Source organism: Ochotona curzoniae, unplaced genomic scaffold (genome assembly GCF_017591425.1).
Source record: "Ochotona curzoniae isolate NIBS_2020 unplaced genomic scaffold, NIBS_Ocur_1.0 contig_2723, whole genome shotgun sequence".
Taxonomy (NCBI): Eukaryota; Metazoa; Chordata; class Mammalia; order Lagomorpha; family Ochotonidae; genus Ochotona; species Ochotona curzoniae.
The window spans coordinates 15857789-15878282 of record NW_024465573.1 but is presented as its reverse complement, the minus strand read 5'-3'; the positions used below and the strand labels follow the sequence as shown (position 1 = coordinate 15878282).

Genomic DNA, 20494 nt, shown 5'->3' with positions numbered 1-20494 from the left:
AGCTAATGCCTGGAACACAGCTAAATTGCAACTGTTTTTTAAGAGTTTTGTCTATCTAGATATGAAATATTCAACCAATTTAGTGAAATAATCTCAGGCATTAACTAACGATGGCTTTAACAAACCAGAAAAGCAATGTACCTGAATTATTCCTGCCTGGCGCGTCGAAGGGCAGATTGCTGTTTCAAGATCGTATGTCACCAGGGCTTTCCCCCACATGGCTTCATGTTCGTAAGTTCTCAGTCTAGCAGAAGACATAATAAAAATTTTGGGTTCCATTTATAGAACTGTTATACCACTACCTGAAAAAATGCTGTTTACCTGGTAAGGGGTTGTAACATTTTCCCACCACCACAGCCATAAAGACTATCCGGCTCCCCTATACTTCTGTAGATTTCTAAGAGAAGATCCTGAAAACATGAAAACAAAAACCAAAGGAAAATACCACTTTAAGAAATTCAGCAAATTCTAAATTCAGAATCAACATACAACTCCACAACTCTCAATGTTGCTACACAAAAAGTAGCATACAGTGATATGGAAATATATGTCAAAGATGTGAATCAGCAACACAGCAGACTGCTCCCCAAAAAAAGATTATGGTCTACCTGAGAATCACTCACAATTTCAAGAAGTCATTAGAAATAAATACCAATTATACACAAAAATAATCACATGGCAAAATCAGTAATCAATAGCTAAAACTACATAAGAAATGGAGTTCTTCCAGTAAGTCTGACTCTTGAAAATAGGGCGCTACTACTAATACAGTTGTCTAAAGCAGTCTGGGAAGGCAGTAGAGGATAGCCCTAGTGCTTATTAGGCCCTTGCATCCACACAGGAGACAGGGCCCTTGGCTTCAGACCAACCCAGCTCCAGCCATTTAGACCATTTTCGGATTCAACAGCAGGATGAAAGATCTTCCGCTCTCTCTCCCTCTCTACATCTAACTTCTTCCCAAATACATGAATCTTGTTAAAAAAAAAATTACACACAAAAAAATTTACAAAGCAGACCTGGCACAGTAGCCTAGTAGTAAAATCCCTCACTTTTCACATGCCAGGATCCCATATGAGCACTGGTTCATGTCCCAACTGTTTTACTTCCCATCCAGCTCCCTGCCTAGGACCGTAGTCCAAGATGGCCAGGAGGCTTGGGACCGTGCACCCACGTGGGAGACCTGAAAGAAGCTCCTGGCTGCTAGCTTTGGATCAGCTCAGCTCCAGCCATTGCAGCCACTTCGGGAATGAACCAGTGGATTGAAGATCTTTCCGTTTTTCTTCTCTGTAAATCTGGCTTTCCAATAAAAACAAAATAAAAGCAAAGATGGATACAGGATGGGTAATCTTTTTACTGTCAGAAACCAGTAGGATACTGGTAATGTCTTTTGTAGGTTATATAAAATCATCAACTGGAAAACTGAACCAATTACAGATCTCTTCATTTTCTAGTCTCACCGTGGCTGCCTTCACAGGGCCTTATATGACCTGTGCATTAATTGTGTGCTAGACACTCTCCACTCCTATAAAACAATCTCTGCAAAATAAAAAATAAAATGAAAGTAGAAAAAAAACACTACATAGCCTAGAAAGCCAATCAAGACACTCAAGTAACTTGATTGTACCATTTCAGGAAATATTTTCTAAACAAATATTGATATTGGTATAATTCTATAATTTTAATTCAACTATTTCTACCAACAAGTATGAAAGCCAGCCTCAAGAGTTGGAATGTTCAGTATCTAAGCCAAATATAGTGGTTTGGTACACAGAAGCTATTCCAAAAATGAAAGTAAAGGAATAGAAGTCTATAAGGAAGCTAAATAAGTAAGTAGAAACATCAGCACTGTGGCCAAACACTAAGTTTATGGGCGACAGTAAGCAAGCACAATTTCAATGGAATGAATGAAGAGATGAAACTGATACAGAAAATACTGAGAACTTTTTCACAAAGCGTTGACTACAAAGGGAAGCAAGGGAAGTGTTAAGGCATTGGAGAGGATGTAGAGAAGAAAGAAGCTACTCTATGTTAGTATCAGAATGTAAGAGCTTTAATTCCTCTATATTTGTTTAATGCCAGAAGGTCTCAAATAGGAATCCTTATTCCTAGATGATTACTTTGTTGCTCTGAAAGAAAACAAAGTGTAAATCTTTGCATTTTTAAACACACTTTCGCTTTTTAAAAAATCTTTGAAAAAAAAAAAGGCACTTTAAACAAATGCCTACATAAAGCAAGTCTACCTGAACAAACATTGCAACTTTCTATACAAAACACAGAACTCATTTTTTAGTTGCACAACTAAGCCTAAAGCCATGAATTTACCTACAATATACTTTAACTTCAGTTCCTTAGTCTTTATAATAATTAAAAGTATAAGCACCATCATAAATAATAGAAAAACTAATATTTACCTGTAAACTGATTCCAGTTTCTTCTCTACTTTTTTCACTCAAACTAGAAATAGTTGTGTTTTGGCTTCCTTCTTCAAATGTAATAGTTGTACTTGTCCTAAGAACACAACTCTAATTCAGAACATGTTTTTTGCAAGTGTATGAATATGTATAGAATAGATTTATATGGAAAAACTAATGAAGGTTAGAATTATAACAGAATGAATAATTTACGCTTTGAAACATAATACCACATACCTAGGATGAAGAAGAAATGTTTCAGTTACATCTGTGAATAAAACTTTCATTTTAATGAAAATCTCCGATATAGGTAACAAAATGGCTTATTTATGGAGAGAGGCCTGTTTAAAAACTGAGCAGATGTGCCCATCTCTAACATAGCTCCTATATATACTGTCAGTGGTTTATTTGTAGTACAACCTAATTAATGAAGAGACATAGCATAAGACACCACTTCATGTCTGGTAAGTTGGCACAAATTAGGAAATCTAGTAATATTAAAAACTGAGAATGAAGTACATCAGTAGGATCCATTTAAACCAGGGATTATCAAATACACTAAGTGAATAAATCAAAACTCAGGTTAGCTATTCCAAGGCTTTAGCTTTAAACTATGTATTTTTAAAAACTTACTCAGTTCTTTAATTCTAATTCTAAAATCATGACTCTAGAATCTGACAATAAAAACACAATATATAAAGTACACACTATCATAAATGGTACGACCCTATTATTTACCTGCACATTTGTTTCTTTATTTATGCAAACTACAGTTATGCCTTTGCTTCCTTCTTCCAATGACTTTCCCCACTGACATACTTCCTTACTAACTAGATTGCGATAAATATACAAACTGTTCAACCTTTTTTTTTAAATCTCATATTATCTTATAAGGCTAAAAAATTTGCATAGTCTGCAACCCAACGGCATATGTATCTACACTTGAGATACATAATTCATTAGTAAGAGCATGGGTAAGAATAAATTATAGCATCGCACACTGGCACAGCACATGGCAGTGACACTCTTGAGAACACTAAGATATTTAAGATTGAAAATTAACATTTGTTTTCCAAGCCCTGTTTGGAAAAGTTGGAATTTAAAAATTACAGACACCAACACGGAAGTCTCATATTTTCCCCAAGAAATATATAAATAAAATACACTGCACACACACTCTGTAGTATATCATGAAGAACTTGTTATTAAAGAGCATGAATGACAATTTTAAGAGAACAGTTCATTTGCTGGACCTAACTGACATGGTTGGTGAGCCACTGATGTTTATTTAGCCTACAAATATATTCATTTTGATCTCTTTAGATTCAAAACGCCTGAGCTGACCTTTCTGAGCCACTGGGAAGAAACATTTCCTACACCCTATAAACCTCACTGGTTTAGCCACAGAAATAACGTTTTTTTTCCTGCTTTTCACCATTATCAAGATTCAATTGATAAAAGAAAAGTACTTAGAAATGGAGGTAACAGAAAGGAAAGTTAACTAATCACAAAAATAAATTAGTAATATAATATCATGGTCAACAAGTAAAATGGATCTTGAATGTTTGAGGGATTAGAGGAAACCTAGCATGACTGAAATTTTAAAAATACTTAACAATAGTTGAGGGAACTTCAGAGATGAACAGGTCTGATTTCTGCCCTCTAGAAGCTTGCTACCTGTATATAATTTTTGTAACACATTAGTTTAAAAACATTCCTACTTATTTCAAGAAATTATCATTTCACTTTAAAACAAACTTTCAAGGGCCTGATGCAGTGGCTTAGTGGCTAAAGTCCTCGACTTGCACGCACCAGGATCCTATATGAGAGCGGATTCTAATCCTCGTGGCCCCAGTTCCTATCCAGCTTCCCGCTTGTGGCCTGGCAAAGCAGTCAAGAACGGCCCAAAGCCTTGGAACCCTGCACCTGCGTGGAAGACCCAGAAGAAGCTCCTGGCTCCTTATCAGGCACCTCTGGCCATCGCAGCCGTTTGGGGAGTGAAATCAGTGGATGGAAGATCTTCCTGTCTCTCCTCTTCTCTGTATATCTGACTTTCCAATAAAAATAAGTAAATCTTTTTTTAAAAAATGGGAACTTTCTAAAATGTTTCTTTCAATGGAAGACCAAGGTAAAAAAATCTTTATTATATACCTTTACTGAAACAACGTCAACATGAATTTTAAAAAACTAAAGCTCGAAATTCCATTACCTTTTCTCTTGATCATCCACACTTTTCTTATCTGCGTAGATTTCTGCGTAGAGTAGTGCTGTAAAGTGAGCAGCACAAGACTGAGCTACCTTGGCAACCTCTAGATAGTTCAAATCCAGCCAGAAAGCATCATCAAAAACTGTTCCTCTAGATGGTCTAAAAAATATATATATAATAAACACGATGTCATTCCATTTTATCGACCTCAACATCTAAAGAAAAGCACATTAGCATCATGAGGATACTTCTAAAGTTTGTGGGGAAATGTAATTAAAAGTTAAGCTTAATATGTTGCAAAAATATTTTTGAAAACTATACATTAGAATGATTTTCAAAAGGTTTACGGGAAACAAGTATTATGAAAAATCTATCCACAGATTTTGCATTAATATAGGCACCAGTTGGTGATCTGGTTGTATTTCTGATCCAGTTCCCTGCCAATGGGCTGGGAAAAGTAGCAGAAGGCAGATCAAGTGTTTGGGCCCCCACCACCCACTCAGAGATCCAGATGAAGCACCTGAGGTGTGACTCAGCAGACTGACCATCTCCACTTCTCCTCTTTCTGTACCTCTTTAAAAACAAATATTGTTATTTTCAAGAGGTAACACACCTAAGGATAACTTCAAACTTCGCTTGTTCCTTTCCTAACATTTTATAGAAGAAATAAACTAAAGCACCAAAGTATGTATTATTTGGTTAAGGTAACACTGTTACTAGGACAGCTGAACCTGGAACTGAGAGTTCCTGACACCAATTTGAACCAAGGCTACACTCTGAATATGGTTTATTAAAAGGAAATTTATGTATAACACAAATCAAACATAACATGCCACAACAGCTTCACCTAATCACATTAAATTTCAGCCAGCAGTAGGCAACAAGTTGCACTTCTAAACCCCCAAATTCAAGAAACAATATTCATTACAATACCTCTTTTGTCTTCTCATATGGTCTACAACAGCAAGCATTGTTCTTTGGGATTTTCTATCCAAACAACACCGAAAAAAATGTTCTGGATCTAACAGATAAAAAAATATCATTTTAGTTCAGGCAGACTCACCTAAAGCACATTCTTGCTTCTTGTTGACCTATCAGTCTCACTCTATAACCTAACGTTATAGGTTATATATCGTTCCAGGAGCGACATATAATGGCATGTCTCATACATGTGAAAGGAACTGCACTTGTTAAAACAGACTCTATACTATGAGACACACTTATTTCTGAGGTGAACTAACACATTTATTCAACAAACTAGGATCTTTCACAAGACACTGGTCAGTAGACTATCAGGAGTAAAAGAGAATGTTTCTGATCACAGAACGCACTGCTAGTGTGGGAGTCTCTCATCCAAAACAGTTAAGTGTGATGACAGGTGAAGCCCAAAGTGCTGTAGAAGAATACAGCAGGGAACCTACCTGGCCAAGGAGAGTTCCATAGAAGAAAAAGAACATTCTAAGGAACAGTAAGGATACTCAAGAGAAGCAAAGGACAGTAACTTTAGCAGAGATCATTTGAAGCAAGAAAGAACTTGTGGGCTTGAAGAAGAGAATTTCAATTATGCAGAATTAAAAGCTAAACAGAGAATTTTTGTATTAAGATAGTTGGTTCAGCAGGGGAGCCCCACACAGCCCCTTTCTGGGTTCACCCTCTCCCCTCTGGTCTCACATGCTGTGGCCCAGTTTAGCATGCAACACCCATTGGTTTGTGTAGAAGACAGGGCTGGAGACAGAACTGACCCAGCAATTCCAACCATTAGCACGTACATAAACTGATTGGGGTGACATACGTGCTGGACCCTGTATTAGCAAGCACACACAAGATCCGGTCTGAAATCACTTCAGATGAGGTTTCCTTTGGGATCCCCCCAGCTGAACTGCTGGACTAAGAACCCCAACCATGGAGAGAACCCCAACCATGGAGAGAACTGCAGGTTCCATGGTCTGACAGCAGAATGTATATGTCAGAGCTGGGCCTCCTCAGTGGCTTAGCACTGTGGACAGCATATCCAGGTGCACATGGAGAATATGGCAGTAATTTGGACTCTGCAGAGAACACCTGGTACTATAACAGGATGGAGGACAGAACAAATCGAACAACTACCCCAGCCAAATGTTAACAGTGAATATCTGGGCAAACAGAGACTATAAGGTGGACTACGTCAACCAGCACATTCTGGAGAGATTTCACCAAGCTTGGAGTGGTGAGATTGGCAGTAATTCAGAATTGTTGAACTATCAAATCCTCTTGAACAAGACCCCCAGAGCATACCCCATATTGGGGACCCTGGGGTGCTATGGGGTAACCATCCTCAACCCCAGGGTACAGAGGTATTTGGGAAGCTGGCTCCCCTCCCCTCAGATACAGCAAGTAAAAAAAGTAATGTGGAAATAATGCTCTCGCCCATCTTCCTGTAACCCCTGACCCTTATCACCGTAACTATGTAAAAATCATCTAAATAAATTTTCAAAAATTTTTTTCATTAAAATTTGTCAAAACTTATCTCCAGTCCATAAAAATGCAATATAAATTCAGAGATTATGGAAATAAGCTTGTATTTGATGGTATTCAAACTTAAATCTTACCTTTCTACAGTAATACAAAGTTAAAAGTAATGTCAGAAATATATATTAGAATACCTGAATCCAAATTTGCAGGGGTTGTAGATCGGCTGTTTTGTGAGAGGTGTTTCAAGCAGCTGGTAAAAAATCCCTGAACATGTGCAGAAAGCAGATTTCTCCATGACTCATTTGTATCTTGCAGTAAAAAATCATGAATCAAGTAAGGAAGCAGAGTCTGACAAAAGTCAGCTTTCACCTAGAATATGTAAAAATAGCAAAACTCAATACCCTAAGTGAAGCACGACATTTACTTAAAAATTCCTGTCACTGATATAAAACTCAGTAGCCTAATGTTTAGCCACAAGTCACACCTCAAGTGTAGAGCTGAACACTATTAAGAAAACCAGATTTAAGAGATAAAAGCTATCAAAAATTTACTAGGGAAGCTAAAATCTGTTTTTTGTACATTTTCTACATTTAGCAAACAGCAACAATAACTGCGTAAAGATGCTTGCTTTTCCTTGCCATTTATTTCAACGACAAGGGGCCGTCAGAGCGAAAGAGAGAGGATATCATTTGCTGGCTCAGTCACTGAACGGTCACAGTGGCTGGAGTCAGGCCAAAGATCAAGTCAGGAGCTAGGAACATAACGTAGACCTTTTACGTTGGTGGCAGGCACCCAAATGCTTGAACCATTAGCTAATGCTTCTCACTGCTTACATGCTGAAATCAGGAGCTGGAGCCAGAACTGAGCCAGGTACTCTGATGTGGGACACAAGAGTTTAACTTGTCAACTACCAGGCCAAATGATGGCTACCAAATTTTATTTTCAACAAAGCTTAACTTCTGGATATAGAATTTGAGTAATTATTTCTAGTATATGTGAAACAACAGACAAATGCTTTAATACATGTGGTATATTAAAACAGTCCTCAACCTTAATTTATCACACTCTACAAATGGATAAATGAGCATACTCCACACCAATATGACATTACAGAATACTATTTGCAGGATTTTTCTCTTTAAAGACAAATCAAAAAGTCAATTTGAGAGATAAAGGATTTATAGCAGTAAGAACTAGAGCACATATATTTGTACATTTAGAACATTTTACCGTCTAAGTCTTAGGTGTGTATGTTTAAGGTACCACACTGCCTTACTGATATGAGTGCAGTGCAGTATTAGAGAATGTGGTAATTTGGTCACCATCGCTACTTTACTTGCAGAAAATACAGTCTTTAAAAACTGTCTTCAATATGTGTGCTTCACTAAAATGCTTTTCAGGCATTTTTAATTGTGTTTTCACATTTTTGCTGAGTCACATGTAACAATGTTATTAAAAAATGTAACATATAAAGTATAAAAGTTTTTGTTTATTTGGTATGTCCCTTTATTCTTCATTAAAATGGAATGCATTGTACCTTCAGAGTTAAAATACTATTATAAGGGAAGGGTGAGTGATCTAGCAGTTCAAATGCCAGCTAGGATGCCTGCATTCCATATTATATCACAGTACCCAGGTATGTCACTCATTTCTGGCTCCTGAACTTCAGCTGGCCCTGGAAGGCAGTGATGATAGTTCAAGTAGGTAGGTTCCTGTCAGCAACATGAAGACTTGGCATTTGGTGGTGAAACCATGAGTTAGCAGCTCTAGGTCTACCAAATACATAAATGATTTTTTTCTATGCTAAAACTAATTTATATATGTTACTAATTTCTATATATAATTATATATAATATATAAACGATAATATAAAAACTATATATAATATATAAACCATATATTATATAGTTGTATATATATAAATTAGTAATTTTTATATATTAGTAACATATAATTATATTATAAATATATGTAATTAGTAATATATATTAGTTGAGTAATTATGAAAATTACTAATTTATATATAATTATATATAATATATAACTAATATATAATATATATATGAAAATTAGTGACCTTATTAGAAAAAATAAAATTAGAGCAGGCTTATGGTTAGTGCAACCAAACAGCATGTTGTTACCTCAAAGCAAAAATCTACTGTATAGTTACAGTTACAAAAGATGGCTGGAGCCTGGCACAGTAGCCTACTGGCTGGGATCCCACATGGTGTCAGCTCATGTCTTAGCGGCCCCAATTCCCATCAAGCTCTCTGCTTGTGGCCTGGGAAAGCAGTAGACAAAGGCCCAAAGCCTTGGGACCCTGCACCCATTTGGGAGACCTGAAAGTAGCTCCTGGCTTCAGAACAGACTCAGCTGCATCCGTTGTGGCCACATGGGGGGGTGAATCATTGGCTGGAAGATCTTCGTCTCTCCTCCTCTCTTTATATCTGAGTTTACAATAAAAATGCATCTTTCTTAAATAAAAAAACATGGTAAGTTTGCTGGATTTCTAACACCTAAAAAAAACTTGGTCTTAATGCATTAAGATGATATGCACTCATCAGCTAGATAGGTCATACACATGTACGCAGGAGCCTTATGGGATGAGGAAAACAAGCAAGAAAGGAATTGAACAAATTCATCTTACTTCACACATCGGTTTTAATAATTGGAGAATTTCACTTTTTGTGCCTCCACTGTCCAAAAGAGCACAAGTTAGAGTTTTTATCCAAATATCATGATTTTCATTTTGAGGAATCCAGAGACTGGTATCATCCAAGCCTTCTAAAGGGCTTTCTCTTTCAGGTCTGGGAACCTCTAAAAACTATAAAGAAAGGATAAAAAATTTATCAGTAAGAGAATAAGGAAATCATTTAACTTTTCCTCTCTAAAACAAAAACAGACATGGGACTGGTACAATGGCTCAACTAGCTACTCCTCCACCTGCAAGTGCTGAAATCCTATAGGGGTGCTAATTTATTTCCTGGCTGCTGCTCCTCCCATCCAGTTCTCTGTGTGTGGCCTGGGAAAGCAGTAAAGGATGACCCAAAGTCTTTGAACCCAGCATCCAATGGGATACCTGGAAAGAGGCTGCTGGTTCTTAGGTTCAGCTCTGGCCATTGAGGCCATTTGGAGCATGAACCACTGGACAAAAGATCTTTCTGTACATTACTCTCTCTGTAAATCTACCTTTCCAATAGAAATAAATATTAAAATATATACATATATAAACAAAGAAACTTGTTTCTAAATACAAATAATTTAAATTGAAATCTGTAAGAAATAATCACCTTCTGAAATTAGGGCATTTAGGTTTAGAAGACCAGAACAGTAGAATGATAAATTACTGGTCCAGAAACTTGGCTTTTACTTTCACATCTGTCATTTTTACTAACATATATCTACAAAAACCATAATCTCTTAATTCATGAAATACTAAAGTGGAATGCTTATATTGACAAGGAACAAGGGCTCCTAAACATTCTTCACAGAATATGTTCATGGAAAATAGAAAAACTCTGTAGGTCACCTAGTTTAACAGTATATTGTGACACATTAATGTGCCAATAAAATAATGGTTGATGACAAAATTTGTAAACCATCCCGGGATCGACAGTTTTCCTGCAATCAAAGGAAGGTTTTCTGTCCCAAAGGAAAGATAACTCATCTTTAAGAGTATCCCCTCTCCTAAAAACAACCATCACTTCTCTAATTTATCTATCGCAGCTTTTCTGTACCGCCATATTAACAATAGTGAATCCTATAGATTCAATAACTATGCTTTAAATTATTTCTAGGAAAGGCTAAATATTAATACAATATTTTAAGCAGTTTGATACTCATAACCCACAAACAAAATCATGCTAGACATAATGAATATTCAAAAAATGCTTATCACTAAACAGACCTTTTTTCTTGATGTTCTGAAAGGTTGTATATAGGCCAGCATGGGATCAGTTGTTGTTTTATACACCTCCCAGAAACTGTGCCCAGTTTTTGTAGCCAAGATATTTTTCAAACAGGTAGCAGCAGCTGATCGAACTCTAACACTGAAAAACACATACAGACAATTCAAATGTTTGTCAAGACTATCAGTTATTAATTTTGATGAAAAATTAAGCAACCTCCACCTGAAAAAAAATTTAAAACTGAAAGTGAAAATTGGTAAATTTTACTTTTGTAAAATCCTATAAAATCAAAGTGAAAATTACCTAAAGATTTTTATTATTTCTTCAGGAAATGTGAGTTACTAATATCAGCAATTCCCTTCATTTCGCACAACAAAGCTAACATAAAGACTTGTAGATTCAAAGAACTTGTAACGTCTAAAATATCTATTAAAAATTTTAAGGGCCTTCTCTTTTATAAAAAAAAAAAAAAGCAGTAAGAAACTATAATACAAGCATAATGAAAACACAACAGCTGACCAGAAATGCCAACCATGCACAGTAAACCTAATTCATCCTTTATGCCTCCAGATGCAATTCATCAGCAAGTCCTGTGGGTTGTGTTCTAAGGACATATAGTGGGAGGCTTCCATCCTGATTCAATGAGCTATGCTTCTGTCTGCAGTGTCAGCATGCCCTATTGGTTAGTTTCAGGTGCTCTACTTCCGATCTAGCTTCCTGTTAATTAGCTAGGAAAATAGCCGAAGACGGCCCAAGTGCTTGGGCCCCTGCCACCCATGCAGGATACGGAGATGGAGCTCTGGGTTTCTGGCTTCAGTCGAGAGCAGCACCAGCTGCTGGAGCTATTTAGGAAATAAATCAGTGGACAGAAGCTATCACTTTTTCTGTCACTCTGCCCATCAAATATATAAATTTCCGTCTACTGTCTTACCTTACAACTGACAACCTAATTCAAGCCACCATCACTGTGTCATCTCTACTTTGAACTATAAGCTTCATAATCAGTCTTTTGGTTCCCGCTTTTGCCCCTTCATGCTTGGTTCCCATTTTTACCCATTTGCTCTATAAAATCCAGAGCAAAGTCCACTAGCTATACCATGACTATGCTCGATTTAAAATCCCATAGTTTCACTGAGTTTCAATTAAAAATTCAAATTTCTTAGAATCAGATCCTTCCTTTCTAATTCATCTCCTACTATCTTCCTTAACACCAGGCTTCTTTTAGCTCCTCAAACAACACACCGAGTTATTTCCACTCTACCTACTTACTGTCTACAATGCTTTACCCCTAATCATCTCACAGCTGATTCTCGATCTCTATATAATAAAAGATTGGGAAAGAAACCATGCCAACACTTTAAGGCAATAAGAACAAAAACAAAGGAGAAAAATACAAACCTAATAAATCCATAAGGATAACATGGCAGGTAGGAATTATTACCAATTCTTTATTTCTCAGGAAAAGAAGGAAGATGGCAGTGATTTGGTGTGAATAAACTAGTAAAAACATTTTTATCTTAGAGAAAGATGCCTAGTTGCAACAAAAACTTTTGGACCTATCACCTTAAAAATGACTGTTGTCAGAATATAAAAATATGTCAATAAATCAGCAAATCAACCAATAGGAGAAAAAAAGCAAACCAAAGTAATCTGACAACCAACAAGCTGAATTTCCAGTAACATATATTGCAATTTTGTTCTGCACAGAATAAAAATCAGCAATATGAAACCAACTAGCTTAATATTTTCACAATTAGCCACCACAGCTTATTTTAAAAGAACCAAAATAAAAGCTGGCTTACAAAAGGATACATCTCTGATTTGGACAAGTGCCTAAAACATTATTAGTATTTATAGTCCACCTCCATTTTCTATAGAATCAGCTTGAACTTCCTTATTTACTATTTACCTTGCTAGTTCATTCTCAATATAAATTAATTAGGACCTTGCCAGAACATGCTAGGAGTGATGATTATGTGGTAATAATAATAATATACATTTTTATTGAAATACTTGAGATTTTTAAAAAGTATACAAAAGACAGTTTTAACTATAAGAAATATAAACTCATGTGAACTATTACTCTCCATGAAGGGCAAATAAAGGGTGATCCAACATTCAACCATCAATACGTACCAGTCTTCCACCAGGGTATTATTTAGGTGGGTCACCATTATTAAAGTCCAACGAAGGTCTTTATCTTCAAGCAATTCAAAGGCCTTCGTGTAAGATGCATCTTTATTGTGTTGTATAGCAATGGTAGAGAAATTTATGGGACCCAGTTCTCCTAAGCAGCTTCCAACAGCCTCTGCATAACACAAATTACACTTTAGTAAAGTCACAGATACAAAATTATACATGAAACAGTCATTTCTGATTTGAAAAAATAATTACTGTCATGCTTCAATTGTCTTTTCAAAAATGTTGTCAAAAATGTTGTGAATATAAACAAAAGCGCATGATATTTTATCATTTCCTTTAAATAACATCCATGAAGGCAACAGATATTTCCCTGTACAGAATCAGACATAGGAGACAGATTAACCAGTAATGGAAATTAGGATAAAGGCCTAAACAGGATTTTATGAGCGTTACAACCTCAAAACTGAAATCTGAGTGTTACCATATAAAGTTGTTAAGTCTTAAACATGCAACTTAATAGAAGCATATCCAGGCATACATGTTGTTTTTCCATCTTTGCTATCTCTACTCAAAAGAAGATACCATGTTTTTAGCATACCAGAGGACTCCTTATATTCATTCCCAGTCACTGTGATATGTGCTAAAATATCTTCACAAATCCTCTGATAGTCTCCCACTAGAAGATGAAGTATAAACTCCCTTCTCCTTGAGCTGGGGTTGTACTTACAGATTCACTTCTAATGAACAAATGCATGAAAGTCTACTTTCTGACTTAAACTTATTCCCAGTTACTATTTTCTAGATACAATTCTAAAAAAAAAAGTTACTTTTTAAATTTCCTTTTAAAATTATTCTTTGTTAATAATTAAAAAAAGACAACTGATTTTCATGTGTGATCTATTAAGGCCACAACCTGGGTGAAATAATTCGTTTCACAATTTTCTTGGAGATTATCTACAATCTTCTACAGAGAATAATGTCAACTATGAAAGGAGAGTTTCACTTCCTTTCTAACTTGGATCCTTTCAATTTCTTTTTCTTGTCTAAATGCCTTTGTTAGAATATCCAGTGTAATAAGTAACAGTTATGAAAGCAGGCCACCTTGTCTCATTGCTGATGTCACAAAGAAGGCTTTCAGTCTTTCAATATTGGTCTGATTTGCATATACATAAAAAACAACCATGACTTTATACCACACAGGAAAGTGACTGAGGATTCCCAAAACAAGTCGGGTTTATCTGCAGAAGTGGTACTACTACTAACAAAGGAGTGCTTTATCCCATCAAGGGAAACATGTAGAGTTTTTGCTTGTACACATTCTCTAAGCTATATACTTATCATTGTTGTTTCTATATATGAATCTCAAAAAACCTACAGAAACAAAGTATGAAAATACTGGGCTCCTACTGAGAGGCAAAAGAGGATGCTAGCCAAAGAAAGCAGAATCTGCAAAGTATGTTATAACCGCCAATTTTCTAATTTTAAGCAATGCTGTCAGAACAACTTCAAGTTGCCTTTGTGATTTTTTCCACATCTAAATGCCTACACTAGACGTAAGTTGGCTGTTCATCTTGCATTAGGTTTTGCCTCAACTGTAAAATTACTTGAATGCTTTAAAAGAGATAGAGGAAGAGATCATTATATCTATAAAAATGTATTATGGAAAAATAATAACTATAAAAAAGCAGAAAAATATAAAATAAAAAATATGAGTTGAATCTAATCCTCCAAGTCTTCATTCTTACATGTGGCTTAAAGACATTAAGTATCACTTCCACAATAAAATACATCAAAAGCCAACTTTTTTGCATCTTAATCTAACATATTTCTGCCTTCCCTAAATTACCCAAATAACTACTTCTGCATGTATACAATCAAACTTTTCACCTTACAGAAATCTAAGAAAACATGAGAGGGTAATTACAGATGTTTCAAATAAAAAGAAATAGAACTCAGAATCTTTTATTTCCCCAATACTCAATGACACACTTTTTCCTTTTTTAAGATAAAAGCAACTACCCCAAAAACTGAAATTATTAAGCCAAATAGTTTACCTAAAACTTGTCTTTCACCAGTGTGGTTTACTGCCATCTTGGACAACTGCAACAAGTTGACAATCAGCTTTACCATTATACCATCTTTTGGGTTCTCTAGCAGTAATTTTGAAAAAAAAGAAAAGTTTATTAGGAATACTCTTCTGTTAATTTATTGCATGTGCATATTTTAATCTATAAATTAACAAAAATTTTATATAAAGTTTAGAAAGAGCTGTAGGTCACTAGTAGTCCAAAAAATACAGTGAATTTCCTTAAGAAACAATAGAAACAGCCAACATTTGACAGAGAAAAATACCATCAATAAATTGTCCAGAGAAGCCAACAAACTTAGCTAAATCATAATTAGAAACACAAAAATCATTCAACATGAAAGCTTACAAAGAGCATGTGAGCCCACTTGACTTTTTGTTATCTAGAATTCAGAGTCTAGACCAGCAATATCAAATAGAACTTTGCAATGATGAAAATGTCTATAATCTGACAGTGAATTATAGCAGCCAAATATCCTACCGCTCAAATTTAAATTTTAATTAACTAAAACATAATTAACCAAATATGACTAATGCTTGTAGGGGGTACTTGAAAAATGAAAGTTGGAATGAAAGTTTATGCTTTTCATTAAGTTACAGTAATGGTTGGGATTCCTTGTCCCATATCCAAGTGTCTGTATTTGTGTCCTGCATCCACTTTTTTTCTTTTTCCCCACCGACACACCCCGCTCCCTTGGCTTGCCCCCCTGCATCCACTTTTACTCTTAGCCTCCTACACTCTTGGGAGTAACAGGTTATGACTCAATTAGCTGAATTCCTGTCACCCATTTGAGTTCTGAATTCTTAGCTTCAATCTGATCCATATAAAATATCACAGACATTTGTGGAATAAACCAACAGATGGAGGATCTGTTTCTCTCTTCAAAACACAAAACATGATCCAGGATTGTGGCATAATGGATAAGCCCACTGGCTGCAATGCCAGCATCGCATTTGGCTACCATCTAAAGCCCCAGCTACTCCATTTCCAATCCAGATCCCTGGCTAATGTGCTGGGAAAGCAGCAGAAGAGAGCCCAAATTGTTGGAACTCTGCACCCATGCGGGAGACCAAAAGGAAGCTTGTGGTTTCTGCTAGAGCTAACTTCAGCAGTTCTGGCCACTTGGGGACTAAATCTTTGGATGGAAGATCTGTCTCTTTGTAACTCTAATTTTAAAATGTTTTTTAAAATGTTGTTTAAAATTTTTAATTGCCTTTTTAATTTTAATATAAAAAAAAATCTGAAATACACAGATACCAGGAGTCAAGAAGTTCATAATATGTACATAATGGAAAAAGTTTTTTGCATGAGTTAAAAAAAATGTTTCGCACCAAAAAAAATCTGTAGATAATTCCATTTCCCATAGACTTGTTAGTGTATCCAGAAGACAGAGCTAGTCAACAAAACATTCAAGAACAAGAGACCATGGTTGGGTGGACATTTTGGCCCAGTTGATTTAACCACTGCTTAGGACACCCAATTTCCATAACAGACCGCCAGTGTGAGTCTGGCTACTCCGTGCTTCTGTTCTAATTTTCTCCTAACTTGCAGGGTGTATAACAGATTATGGTACAAGGACTTGGGCTCCTGTCATCCACAGAGTACACCCAAATAGCTTCTAGCTCTTGCCCTAGGCCTGGCTCAGTCCTCATAGCAGCAGGCACTTGGAGTGAACCAGCACATGGATGAGAGGTCTGTCTTGCTCTCTCTCCCTCTTCCTCTGCCAAATTGCTTCTCACATAATAAATCTTTGCAGAGTGATTTTATATTTTATCTATCTAAGAAAAAGACTCTAGAAACTAAACACAGATGGTCAAAACCAGTTTCTAAAAGTACTGAGAAAAATGAAATTAAATAGTAGAGGAAGACAAAAAATAAGAGGGAAAAAGTCTAATTCAAATGCAATAATGGATGATGTAAACTCAAACTTAATCAATATAAAATGCTTTCTTAGAGAAAAAAAACTAGAAACAAATATAAGTGCATAATAGATATATATACACACATACATATAACACACATTGCAGCAGATGACAGACACTAGTTTGTATGCCTGGCTTTAAGGACTTAAAATTTTTCTTTTAGGCAGCAGGAAGTTATGACAAATTTTTAAACAGAAGAATCACGTAAGATTATCTGAGTTTAGAGAAATCCCTCTGGCAGAAGATGGATAAAATGAAAACAGTTTAAGAAGAGAAAACCAGCTAAGACCAGTTTATGGTTAGATGAGAAATGATGACCTAAATGGTGAGCATCTCAACTAAAAAGACAAGCATGTGAGCAAAAATTTATAACAGATTTTTTCAAAAAGCACTTAGGACCACATGTTTAAATTAGTACCTTGCGAGGCTCTCACAAGGTCCATCATCTGATCTTTATGTTGTGCAAGCTGTCTCTGAAGATCTTTCAATCCTTCAAGCCTTGTCAGTGGAAGTGCATCATAAACACTAACTGACAGAAAGTGATTAATTTCCTAGAAGTGAAAAACAGTTTCAAATTTTAATTTGATTTCAACATTTGTTAATTAAGGCTGTGAAATTAAGCTTGGTAAAAGTAAAAAAAAAATTAGAAATACCTTTTATAGGCACTATCTATTTATACTTTATTTGCTATCACTAACAAAGTATAAATAACTTTCGCACATTAAACTCTACAATGTTTTAAACCTGCAGATTCTAAAAGACACCTTCAGGATAAAATAGATTTCAAAATCACTGCAGTAGCTTAAGCTTAAATTTCAACTTGTTTCCATTTTATTTAAATTCATTCTTCAAAATATTCACTAAGGTTTAAACATCATAAGAAGATCCTTAAGAATAGATGCACATGAATATAATTTTGAAGCATAAAACGATTAAAATGAGATTAAAACTTGAAATACTCTTTAAAAAGTTATCTATCAGGATCAGGGTATGCATTAAGCCTCCATTCTGTAGTGGAGTTCTTGGGTTCAAGACCAAACTCTGCTTCCAATTCCAGGTCCCTGATAATGCTCACCAGTGAGCAGCACCCGGTGGCTCAGTACTTGGGTCTGTCATCCACGTCACAGACCCAGATTTGGTTCTAGAGTCCTGGACTGTGCCTAGCCAAACCCCAACTACTGTAAGGTTCTGGGGATTGACCCAGTACACGGAAACACATGCATTCTGTCTTCTCAAACTCTTGAAAAAGTGAAATGTAACTTTTAGTGCAAATGTTATGTTGACCTTCATATGATTCATAGGATTTTAAGTACAGAAACAGTAAGACACCCTTGTATCACACCATTTAAAAAATGAAATTGAGCTCTTTACCAGAAATCTTTGATATTAACGTTTCTGTTACAAAGCAAGGAGAAATATTTTTTTGTTACGAGGGCGTATCTCACCTTAGGTTTTTCTTTAAGCAAGAATGTTTCTCATTGGCTAGAGTATTCAAGATTGTTAAACTTTTTAAAATTATTATTATTTCCCATGATATAGGGATTCCTCCTTCCTCCTCACCTTCCTCCCTCCCCATTACCCTCTCTCACCACTTTCCCCCATATTATTCCAGTAGCATACTGCCTTAGAAAGACTTAAGAATTGAACATTTTGCTATTCTAGTATACAAAAAATTTTTAAAAGACTGTCATATTCTAACACAGAAAATACATATGACGGAATTTTTGTTACCTCCGAGAGTGAAAAGGGTCCTCTACTGTATTTGATTTTTTGCTGGGTAACACGCAAATCTTTAAAAAGAACATGGTCAGGAAAAGGGTCCAGAAGCTTAATCGTGAGATAGAGGTTTTCATTATCCTTGTTATCAATTACTAAGTATTTCAACAAGTTCAGTACCTAAATATAATCCAAAAGTAAAGATTAGAGAGAAGAAATAATTAACTGTATTTTAAAACAGGACAACTAAAGCTTTCAATAACAAATGATGAACTAACCTAATTCTAATAAAATGCTATAATTATTCATACCTTTCAGCAAACACAACTTGCAGTTTTAACATAAAAGCAGTAACAATTAAGTGAGACCTGAGGCTCAAAAATGTTAATAATAATGAAATATTTTATATATGTAATACTGATCATGTACCATCTTTATGAGACACTGGTTTTGATCCCTTCTACAATTCAGTATAAAAAGTAGAAAAAACTACGAGGTTAATAGACCAAAATTACCAAGTACCCTGCAAATGATTACAAATAATAATTCACTGAGTGGTTACTGAACTATTCTTTGAAAATCTTTTCACTAAAATTAATAATAAGTACCTTTGAAATAGTTAGCTCCTTCTAACAATATTTTATCAATACTCGTCCAATATGATAAAGATGATTTGGGAAGTTACCTGTTCCTGAACTGCCACCTGATCATGCACAAGTGGTGTAAGAGTACCAACAATAACATGGAGATGATTTTCTAAAGCATCCCTACAGTAAGTCACTGCTGTCTGGCAAACCTGATTTAATAGGTCACAACAGAGCGAGAAGCTACGTAATGACACATCCATGAAACAAGAAGACCTATGTTGGGGAAAAAAAAAGAAAAAAAAAGAGTTACAGAAAAAAATATGTAAATCCATTTAAAGGTCACTGTTCCTCAACATCTCTAATTTTGACATGGCTTGATGTAATGCTACTTTATCTGACACATGGCTTTTAAGCCAAAGTAACATCAGCAAAATGCAGAATAAGCTCTAAGCTTACACACCCTGACAAAAATACTGAAAAACAAGTAAAGTTGTCAAAATAAACGTCACTGAAACCCTGTAAAACAGTCAGTCTTTACAGCAACCAAGAAACTGATTCACAGACAAAAGACAACTGCAGGATAGCTGTATGGTAATGTCACTCGTTCAAGTCTCTATCACCTCAGCAGTTACAACAAAGGCAGCTTGCAACTCCAATGTGGGGCACCAGTTCAAGCAATTCCTGAGGGAGGACAGCACTTCCCTGCTTGCTAACTAGCCTGTCTGAGAGCTACTTGTGGGACTGATGTCAACTCCATGACCTTTTTACTTAACAGACCTCACCCAGGCTGATACACACTGCTTGAAATTTAAGACTGACCAGCAATGAATTGGGTACAGAGAACAAATGATGTTAACACATACACAGGTATTCATAAAATTCTTGGAAAATGGAATTAAAAGGTAAGTTTATTTTGGAGCAAAAACATTTTGAAATCCACTTTTCTCATAATACACAATTTTCCATGAACTTTTTTTTTTCAGGTTACCTAAACAGAGTTTCCTTGGTAAATTAAAGCAATTGAAAGCATTATCAAATTTGGGAAAATTTATACCCATATGCAT

General features: G+C 35.6%; 1 protein-coding gene across 4 annotated transcripts in view; it reads right to left on the bottom strand.

Annotated features, from left to right (window-relative positions):
* Positions 1-20494, bottom strand: part of ATM (ATM serine/threonine kinase) — a 124308-nt gene that overhangs the window by 32233 nt on the left and 71581 nt on the right. For all 4 annotated transcript variants that reach the window (XM_040976893.1, XM_040976894.1, XM_040976895.1 and 1 more), the window contains 13 exons: positions 19529-19703; positions 18859-19023; positions 17546-17678; positions 15173-15268; positions 13113-13284; positions 10976-11117; positions 9716-9892; positions 7260-7437; positions 5551-5638; positions 4621-4776; positions 2412-2508; positions 322-410; positions 142-244 (listed from right to left, as the gene is read on the bottom strand). In XM_040976893.1, coding sequence (XP_040832827.1) covers positions 142-244; positions 322-410; positions 2412-2508; positions 4621-4776; positions 5551-5638; positions 7260-7437; positions 9716-9892; positions 10976-11117; positions 13113-13284; positions 15173-15268; positions 17546-17678; positions 18859-19023; positions 19529-19703 — 1771 coding nt within the window. The remainder of the gene's footprint in view (positions 1-141; positions 245-321; positions 411-2411; positions 2509-4620; positions 4777-5550; positions 5639-7259; positions 7438-9715; positions 9893-10975; positions 11118-13112; positions 13285-15172; positions 15269-17545; positions 17679-18858; positions 19024-19528; positions 19704-20494) is intronic.